General features: G+C 45.6%; 1 protein-coding gene across 3 annotated transcripts in view; it reads right to left on the bottom strand.

The window, feature by feature from the left end:
* Positions 1-10,148, bottom strand: part of H6PD (hexose-6-phosphate dehydrogenase/glucose 1-dehydrogenase) — an 83,566-nt gene that overhangs the window by 18,009 nt on the left and 55,409 nt on the right. For all 3 annotated transcript variants that reach the window (XM_069241157.1, XM_069241158.1, XM_069241156.1), the window contains exons 2-4: positions 3,589-4,251; positions 2,738-2,855; positions 286-555 (exon numbers count right to left, since the gene is read on the bottom strand). In XM_069241157.1, coding sequence (XP_069097258.1) covers positions 286-555; positions 2,738-2,855; positions 3,589-4,215 — 1,015 coding nt within the window. In that variant the 5' untranslated portion in view covers positions 4,216-4,251. The remainder of the gene's footprint in view (positions 1-285; positions 556-2,737; positions 2,856-3,588; positions 4,252-10,148) is intronic.

Genomic DNA, 10,148 nt, shown 5'->3' with positions numbered 1-10,148 from the left:
AATCACGGACCTTGACAATGAACCATGAGGTGCCATTTTTATATGTACCCCTTGAATTTACGCTAATTTGTTTCCAGAATGCACCTCAAACTGACACCGATATGATTTAGCTAGCATTCTTGTATTTTAGTTCTATAAACAATTACTGACGAAGAACCTTTAGGGATTATTTGGGGAGCGGAGGAGAGTTAGTTCTGAAAGACAAAGCTGGGAGGAAGCAGTTTTTCTCTAAAGCAATAAAAGGAAACCTTCTCAATCAGTAACCTTTGCATGCCTATAACCTACCTGCAAATGTCGGCGCTGTGCTGAAGTACTCCTCAGGCTTCTGCAGCTCCTCCCGAACGTGTCCAGCATAGTCCTGGTACTGACCAATAACTGCGCTACTCTTGTCCAAACTCCGTAGGGACCCAAATGTCTCCAGTTTTCTTTGCAGAACCAGGTCAGAGTTGCGGGGATCTCGGGGCATCTCCAGGGCCACGTACATAAGGATCTCCGTCAGGTGGTTCTGGATGACATCACGAATAACCCCGTACTCCTCATAGAAACTGGTGCGGCCTGGAGAAGAAAGGCAGAGATTTTGAAATGGAAAGACTTTGTATTGGCACTTCACACAACACAATATAGGATGTGGTGGAGAAGCAGCCTCTCACCTAGACCACAGGAAATATCCCATGCTTTCTCCACCTTCAAAGAGAAGGTTCTAAGGGTGGAGAATAGGAGGGTTTGACTGCCTTCTCTACCTATAGGAAACACTGCCAGACTAAAGAGGTGGGGGTCATACTATTACTTACCCAATTCCAGTGCCTGAGCACAGACAGAAGGAGCAGGATCCAAGCAATAAAACACACACCCTCCGCGTCCCAAAATACAAAATGCCCAAAACCTTCCTAAGCAAACACTGGCAGATCCAATAAGTCGTGGCTGCTGTTCAGCCTGGCTAAAAGTTAGTGGTCTGGCATACAGTAGAGGAGTGGAGTGGCACTGTGTGGAGTGGTGTAGAGTAGAGTGGCACAGACTGGAATGGCACAGAGCGAAGTGATGAAAAGTGGAGTGACCCAGCATAGAGTAGAGTGGGAGTGACGCAGAGTGGAGAGATGTAGCAGAGAGCAGAGCGCAGTGGAGTGGCATAGACTAGATTTGAGCAGCACAGAGTGGGGTGGCGTAGATTCGCACTGTGTGGAGTAGAGTGGCGTGGAGTCACGTACAGTGGAGTGGCTTACAGTGGAGTGAAGTACAGTGGCATAGAAGAGAAGGGCATAGAATGAAGTAGCATGAACTGGCACAGAGTTCAGTTTCGCACAGTGCTGTAGAGCGCCATTATGTGGTATAGAGTGGCTTAGAGTAAATTGGAGAAGAGTGGTGCAGAGTAAAATGGCATAGAGCAGAGTGGCATGGAGTGGGGTAGAGTAATTTAGAGTACTCCTCGCTAAGGATTAAGGAAAAGAGCTCTTTGAAAAGGGCGGGCCCAAAAACATGACGTCAGAAGAGGTGGAGCATGGAAGGGGTCGACTGCCACCTCAACCTATAGGAAACACTACCAGTTTACAGAGAAAGGGTTCTAGTATTACTTACCCAACAACTACAGCCTTCATGTGAAAGGTTTAAAAAAAGAGGGTTATGATGCATAAAGCAGCCGGATTTCCCTCTCCAGTTAATGCATAAAAATACCACTTAAACCTGGGCGATGGAAAAAGTGACAAGAGACAGAGACCTCATAAATAGAGACAGAGGACCTGCTTCATAAAGGAGCTCTGCACCCAAGTTAAAATTAAATGCAGACATTTTGCACTTGTAATTTGTGACTTTGCGTTTGAAAAGTGATTTAGTCACGTGCCAGTGCAAAAGTATGGTGCAGTACTACGTGTGAGCAACTTTTTTCAAAGGCAGGAGTGGAATGCCTTAGCAGGAGAAAAGCATAAAAATTGAGTATGTGTGTATGCACAAACTTCTGGCAAGCACAGACCCACACTGGGCACAGTCTGAGATTTACTCATATAAAGGACAGGAGTACATTTGCATCCAAGATGGGACAGAGATTTATATAGGATTGTATGGATGTATGGGAGAAGTGGTTTCTCCACTGGAAAAAAAATAATATTCCCAAAGCAAGAAAAAAAGCAAACTGGTGCAATTTCACTTGCTCGGCAAATTTGAGCAAGTGTAAATGCACACTTGCTCCATTATTACATTGGAATTTGAGTACATAGGAAATCATTTTGTGCCCTCTTGTATTGCCGTAAACATGGAAACAAGCACCCTTCCAGTTGCCTCCCCAGTGGTGCATCTATAACTTTGCAGCATGCTCCAAAAAGAGTGAAATGAACACAAAGTTACTCATACTTCCCACATTGAACATTAAGTAGAATTTCAGATTTCTATGTACCACAAGTGTTGCGACACACAGATATATCAACAGCATTCTCTGATAATGACACAGAATTAAGAGATATATGTTTTAACAGTTTGACCAAAGACATGCTATTGGTAACTAAAGGTACCAGATTCAGAAGATGAAAGAGAAACTCACTATCTGCACATTCAGTCCTGGGCTTCTTTGTGGAGGAATACAATTGAGAAGGGAACTAGGTATGCATGAACATCTAATGTTATCCCAGAAGGAAATTACTTTAAATAATATAAGTGGATTTCAGCAACTAAACAAATTACAATGGGAATATAAAAAACAACTGAGATATTGAGGCACTAAACTTTGACCACCCCCTCAAAGTTCACTCACCTTTAGCATCCACTGTTTCCTTTAGCACTATCTCTACCCGCTCCACATGACGCCTGTTCCAAAGGTGTTCTAAAAACTCATGATTCTGGTGTCGGAAAGGCAGAATTTGAGCCACTGCCTGTGGAGAAAATGTAAAGCTGTATTTAAACATCAACACCTAGGTAGTGAGTCCAGAGACTTACCCATCCAACTCCGGCAGTGTCTTAAGAAAATGCAGGAAAATCACTTCCAGGAGACTCCACCCTCCATGCCTCCACCTACACACGCGCCCAAAAAGCCACCCTTACACGTTTGCAGACCCAATTGCATTTCTTCACCCACCACTATATAAAAAAAACAGACTTCTCCCCTCCTTAACAATTCTACCAAACCACCGACTTACCAACCCACCCACCCACAAGTCCAAAGTCCACAGCAACTTATGTCCAGACATCCCACATACCCATACAACCCAGTAGGGTCCAGAGATCTGACCAAGTGTGCCACTGGCTTATCCACTCCATCCACTATCCAGGATCCATAAGCCGCCGCCAGCTTATAGAACTGGAAGATTAGCTGGGAAGGGCAAATTTTCCAAAATAGATGGTCTCCGATGGCACGAGAAAGAGCAAAAGGGCCTCTGATAGGGAAGAGAAAGAGCCCCTCTGATGGGAAGAGAAAATGGCTCGATGGGATGAGAAAGCACATATGATGGGAAGAGAAAGGACTCCCAGAAAGAAAAGAAAGGACCACAGTGGGATGAGAAAAGGTCCCAATGGTTAGAGAAAGGGGTGCAGAAGGAAAAGAAAAGTCCTTGAGTCTGGAGAGATGAACACCAAAATGAGGAGCAGGGTCCCACTGCCTTCGCTCACCTGCTTGCCCAAATAGTGATCGACCCGGTAAAGCTCCTCCTCTTGGAAAAAGGTCTGCAGCTCGGCTGCCAGGAGTTGTGCAGATTCCAAATCATGGCCAAAGGGTTTCTCAAGCACCACTCGCAGCCATGCACCCGCTGGGGGTCTGCATGTTGAGTTGATTTGCCGGGCAATCTCAGCATAGGCAAAAGGAGGTACAGATAAATAGAAGAGTCGCCCGGCTTCTACTAGGCCCTCTTCCTCCAGTGAGCGCTCTATGTTGCGGCTCAGTGTTGTGTAGTTCTCTGCGGTCTTCAACTGCCAATAATTGCTCAGCTTCAGGAACTGATCTTTGAGAAGAGCACAACGGTTGGCAGGGACATCAAGTGGACAGACCAGATCCTTCAGCACCTGAGCCAGCCGCTCCACACCCACTGCGGGCTCTGTTAGTGCTGCACCATGGAAGCTAAAGCTGTACCTACTAGTCACTTGGTCAAGGTAGAGCTGGAACAGACCCTGCCAGAGGTACTTCTTTGCCAGGTCTCCAGTTGCCCCCATCAAGACTACTGAGACATGACCACGAGAGGACTCGGGTGCTGCAGGGAGAATGTGGAGAAGCAGAAGGGGGCAGAGAGTCCACAACAGCATCACAGCATTCAGAAAATATCACAAGTGCACAGGAACCTGCAGGCAGAAAGATCAGTAAATACACAAGGCAGACAAAGTCATTTAAATTTTAAGTATGTATTAGTTCCAAATATACAGCTATATGCTGAGAAATACAAGTTTAAAGCTATATCAACAACACAAAAATCACAAACAGCATATTATACTAAATCAAACTATGTAAAGAAAATCGTTTGAGCAGTTTGGGCAATGCTCTACACACAGTAAAAAAAAAGGTTACATAATTCAGCATTGTCTACCCCTCTGTGGATGCCGGTAAGACACACTAACCTAGTCATAACAATAAAAGTATGTTTCACCAAGAACCGTCACAAATGAATCAAACATACCAGCACACAAGAGAGAGGGCTTGTATTACTTTGAACCATACTGTACCAAGAATTGGTAGAGAACCATGAAGAAATCCATCACCTAACATGCAGTATAGGTGATCTGCTACCTTGCCTGCTTGGATATAATCAAAGAGAGGCCAACTCTCTTTAAATGTATGTTCACTCTAAAGGATACAGGTGATCTTTTCCATCACAAGAGTATTCTAAAAAATATACAAGATATTTATAGACTGGACCAACATTGAACCAAAGTGAGTTTGTCAGCCACCCAGGTATGTAAAACTAACCTATTCCAGCATACTGGGTATTATGTTTTTCCTATCCTTATTCTTTTACGTTAGTACTGCCCCAACCACCAATATTATGGTATCAATACATAATTTCTGTGTGTCCTTTTGTGCAGATAGGAGAAGTCCTTCCCTAGAACTTGAGGAGTGATCACATAATAATGGATGCTGTTTGTTGATCTTTGGTTGCCTGTGTATTAAGGGTTGTTTCACAGGATTGAGCACCTAACTTTCATTTGTATCTTTCAACCTACAATTTCCTTCTGGAACATCTGAGCCACTGTTCATCTTCGCTAAACAATGTATATGTTGCCAGCCAGGTCCCAGCCACTCTGAAACCTGTCCAAAGGATTAGAGAAAATCTGGTGTAATCTATTAAGGGATCAAGTGTATACATTTGGTCAATGTTATCCATCTAGAGTAGATGATGAAGATTTGGATCAATGGTGCCACAGGCCCCCATATCTCAAAGAGGGTTGTTTTTTTGCATATTCTCCTCCTCCTATTTATGCACATATATTGTTCAAGAAATGTAAATAGCTCATAAACCTTGTGTTTATCTATGACGGAGTCAAGCCAGTGACATGATGCAAAATTTCACTTGGTTTACGGTTAATGCAACAGCGCCGCATGTCGTGTATCCAATCTCGATGATGAACCCTGAAGTTGCCCTGCTGGAAAGATTCTCTCGCTAAAATAATTTCCAAGCTCATAGGTTAAAAAAAAAAAAAAAAAAGACTTTAGCAAACCACGAAATCTAAAAGTGCCCTGGATACTGGCCCACCACATGCCATAGACCTACATTAAATTGGACTTTCCTATTGTTTCCAACACTGTAGGTTTTTTTTTTTCTTCATTTGATCCCTACATCTGATTTTCTCCATTGTGGATGTAAGCGTAATTACCACTTTAATGCATCCGCTTCCCTGTTCATAACCTGTCCAGAGTATCCCTGATTTGTTTTTAAATAGGGTACACTCTATGCATTTTAAATATGACTGGTATCCCAAACAGAGTAGAGAACCTACATCAAAGTGCTCCCTCAATAAGTGGGGTTGAGCCCTCCCGGTATTGATTTTCTCAATTGGATGAGGATTCCATGACAAAGCATGACACATAGTAATATGTGGGTGAGAGTTTGCCTTCACAAATAGAAAACTTCTTCCACTGGATTTGAAAGAAGGATAAGAATCTTGTAACTTTGGAAGGTGTCCTTTTTTTTTTCTTGGGACAGGAATGTCCCATGCATTATATATTGATGTGTGCCCATGCCTGACAGCACTTGAAATTAGTATCCTGACTTTTACTTTGGCCCTGGCTTTCCACTAATCTGGTGTGTGCAGAGGCCTAGGCCTGTCCCCGACAATGTGAGGTCCAGGACCTGTCCTGTGAACTAAGGCAGAGCATGAAGCATGTGCTCCTACTAGGCAGCAGACTACTGTCCTAGCCCTGGGTACATCATGTAAAACTGTGGTTGAAACACACTGTGTTTTGTAAATTTAAAGCCAACACGTATCTTATGGCACCATAAACTATACACTGGAGTCAGTGTTTTATTTAAAAAAATAACTTTTTATTAACTTTTCTACTTCAAGTATATCACGGCTTCGCAGCCATAGTCAACAGTACATATAGCAGCATTGGCATACAACGTCAGTGCATCTCTTATCTTAAAAACATACAGTAAAACATGCAGCACCTGCAGGGCCAAAGTCTGTTCCCATTCTCCCTCCAGGAAGGAAGCACCCCTCATTTCAGACATCATCCGGGGGAGGCCCATAATGGACATCAATCGTCCAAGGCCTATCCGGAATCGGCTTCAGGAGGATCTCCCGCGTCTCTGCCAATCCATTCCATATTTTTTTTTATACTTCTTGGGCCCAACCACAATTGCGTTTTTTGGTATCTAGTGCCCTGTAGCCCCCAGGAGACGTGTAGTAGGAACAGTTTGAGGTTCCTTGGAATACCCCTGCCCAAAACTTCCTACAGCCTTCCCAAAACTTCCTCCCAGAAACCCGAGAGGACAGGGCAGTACCAAAACGTATGCATCAGAGTCCCTGGCGTGTCGCCACAGTGCAAACAGGCGCTGCTGGTCAAATAGCCCATGCAATGGAAACCTGCTTTGGTGTAATAGGTGCGGTGGAGCAATTTTAACTGAATGTGTCAGAACTGTGAAACTATGGCTGTCTCCTTGGGTGCCTCCAATGCCTCCCTCCAGTCCTCATTTAAGGGTCCAAGTCTGCCTCCCAGGCCCTACGCACCTTCTCCATAGGATCTGGTATATTTCGGAGAAGCATTTTATATGTTAGTGACAGCTTATGTTCTGTCACGTTTGTCAACAGTAGCTTGCCCTGCAGGGGTGAAAACTCCAATAGCCATTCCGTTATAAGTCCTGAAAGGATTTCAGTATTCCGTTTTTAAGTATGTCCCTCAAATGCAAGATCCCCACAAGGTCCCAGGTAAGGGACCCGCGGGAGGTCAGTCCCCTGCCATAGTGGTGTTTCTAGAGTCAGTCGGTTTTTCCATCCCATAGCCTTTTTTGCCTCCTCTCACGTTGCCAGCACAACCCTGGACGCTGGCGGCAGTTCTGCCCTGGAAGCTCGCTCATAAAGCATTAGCGAGATCCCTACGAGACCCTTGCGGTCCTACAATTGTCCACTTGAGAGCGTATGCCGGTTCAGTGAACCCCTCAAATCACCAATCGCTGAGGATAAGATGGTGTGCCGCCCAGTAGTATTATCTAATATCCGGTGTAGCCATACCTCCCTCAATCGCTAGTCTGCAACATTTATCCAAAGAGATGCGCGGAACCTCATTTCCACATAGCAGTGTGCGCAGCTGGGTGTTCACCCTCTGGAAGAAGGACTTAGCAACGGGAAACAGGTGATTTTGTAGGTGGTATAAAAGACGCAGCAGTGCCACCATTTTAAATATGACCGAAAGCCCCAGTAGAGACAACAGGAGAGCCCTCCAGAATGCTACATCCTTGGACAGCCTCTCCAATTGTGGAGCGTTCTGCGTTTCCTGTAACATATACCCCTAGGTATTTAAATCTGTCGGGCTGAGTGGACAAGCCCGCTGCCCAAGGCATACTGGCGGGCACAAATTTGGGTAAATCACGGACTTTCACCTGTTAATGCAGAGACCAGAGTATTCACCAAAGATCTCCAGGATTTGCAGTGCCCTTGGTTCAGACCTCTCGGGATCTCCTAAATATAGAAGCATGTCAGCGGCATATAGCGATATCCTGTTGTTCACCGTGTCCTCCCACTGGTACCCCCTATATAATGGGTCCTCCCGCACCCAACCAGCTAACGGCTCTATTGAAATTGCAAACAGCAGAGGGGACAGGGGGCACCCCTGATGTGTACCCCTTTCCACCGAGAACCATTCCAAGACCTGTCCCCCAATGCACACTCTGGCTTTAAGGTCAGTATACAGGAGTTGTACAGGCCTAATGAATCGGGGTCCGCAACCCATCCTCTCCAGAAGGGCGAACATGTATGCCCAGTGAACCGAATCAAAAGCCTTCTGAAAATCAGTGGATAATAAGGCCCTATGTTTATCCGCTGACGCACTCAGAGCAATAGCATTATACACACGCCTCAAATTGTGTCTTGTAGCCCGCGTTGGCATAAACACAGACTGGTCTGGGTGAACCAGATGGCCAATAACTTTCTCCAGACGACTGGCCAGCACGTTCGCCCATACCTTGACCTCTGTGTTTAGTAAAGAAATAGGTCGAAAGTCCTCAGAGCGATGGACAGCAGTGGCCGGTTTGGGCAATACTACAATATCAACCTTCCTAAGGTCTGGAGACAACATGCCCTTTTCTAAGGCCTTCTAAAACATTTCCAGCATAGGCCGACCTGCATGTTGCCACACCAGGTGCCAATATTCGGGTGGGAAACCATTTGGCCCAGGCACCTTCCCAGGGTTTAGTTGTCCTAACGCGGTGATCAAGTCATCCACTGAAACGATCATCTGCCTACTTTTCTCTCTTTGAACTTTCACATAGCTGATAATCTCACCCCTTAAATAGACCTTCTGCGCCTCCCAAACCATCTCCAGTGAGGTTGCTGAGCCCCGGTTTTCAGGGGAAGTATTGCTCACTTCTTTTGTAGCACATGTCTCTAAAGTCATTCAGCTGAAGATGCCACCTGTCCAGTCCCCATCCCGCCCTCATTCCCCCAGGTCAAAGCCGTTTCTATCGGAGAATGGTCTGAGAGACCCCTTGCCAAGTGTCTTACCTCCCTCACCCTATGGCACTCCTCAGCTGGTAAGAGGAAACAGTTCAGTCTAGAGAAGGTTCGATGCGCCCCAGAGTAGAATATATATCCTCTCTCATTCTGGTGGTGTACTCTCCAAGCGTCTGCTAAATTCAGATTCTGTTTGAACATTGCTAGTGGTGTTGACCCACCGCCACTCGCCCCAACTGAGGATCGGTCCAACCGTGTATTGCTCACCGCATTCATGTCGCCCCATATTATCCACAGGGCCTCTGGTAATTCCTTAAGTATTCCACCCAGCTGAGCCAAGAACCCCATCGTCAGTGGGAGAGGAGTGTAGACACTCTAGATTGATATGGGCCTGCCCCCTGGAGAGTCCCGGTGACAGCTTTGTATTGTTCCAGGTCATCTGTCATGGGTGCGTGACTACCAGTGGAGTGCGTTTTCTGATTAAAATAGCCACCCCCCTGGATCCCATGTGAAACCCTGAATGATAAGCCTATGAGTATCCCCTGCAAATTAGGAAGGGACAGTTATTCCCCAGTAAATGTGTCTCTTGAAGAAGTACAATGTCCGACTCTGTTTTCAGTGCAGGTCTGAGAACTGCCCACGTTTGATTTTGTCTAAAATCCCATTTACATTCCAGGACAATAGTTTGAGCGTTCCCGCTCCAGAGGTGGCCAGATCTCTACCTCCCTTAGTGGTAATAGCTGTCATAAAGGTGTGCATCTGGGCCCTGTGTTCGCCATTCCTTGCTACATATTATGTTGACGCATTGCCATGGTCTGGATAACCTACAAGAAATTAACAATTCCCCCCTCCTCCCTCCCACCTTCCCAACTCCTGCCCCATACTTCATAAACTAGAAGTACCTGTAGTGTTGTGTCTAGGGACCTAGTCAACTGGGCTAAACTGTGACCTGTGGCACTCCCTGCACCACACCCACCTCCCCAACATGGATAGACCTCCCTAGGAAAGGGTTAAGCATTTACTCATTGATCACCTCTCACCCCCCTTTGTACATACATACTGAAGATATTTGACCA

Source organism: Pleurodeles waltl, chromosome 6 (genome assembly GCF_031143425.1).
Source record: "Pleurodeles waltl isolate 20211129_DDA chromosome 6, aPleWal1.hap1.20221129, whole genome shotgun sequence".
Classification (NCBI taxonomy): Eukaryota; Metazoa; Chordata; class Amphibia; order Caudata; family Salamandridae; genus Pleurodeles; species Pleurodeles waltl.
The sequence above is the reverse complement of the archived record's forward strand: the minus strand, read 5'-3'. Positions and strand labels throughout refer to the sequence as shown.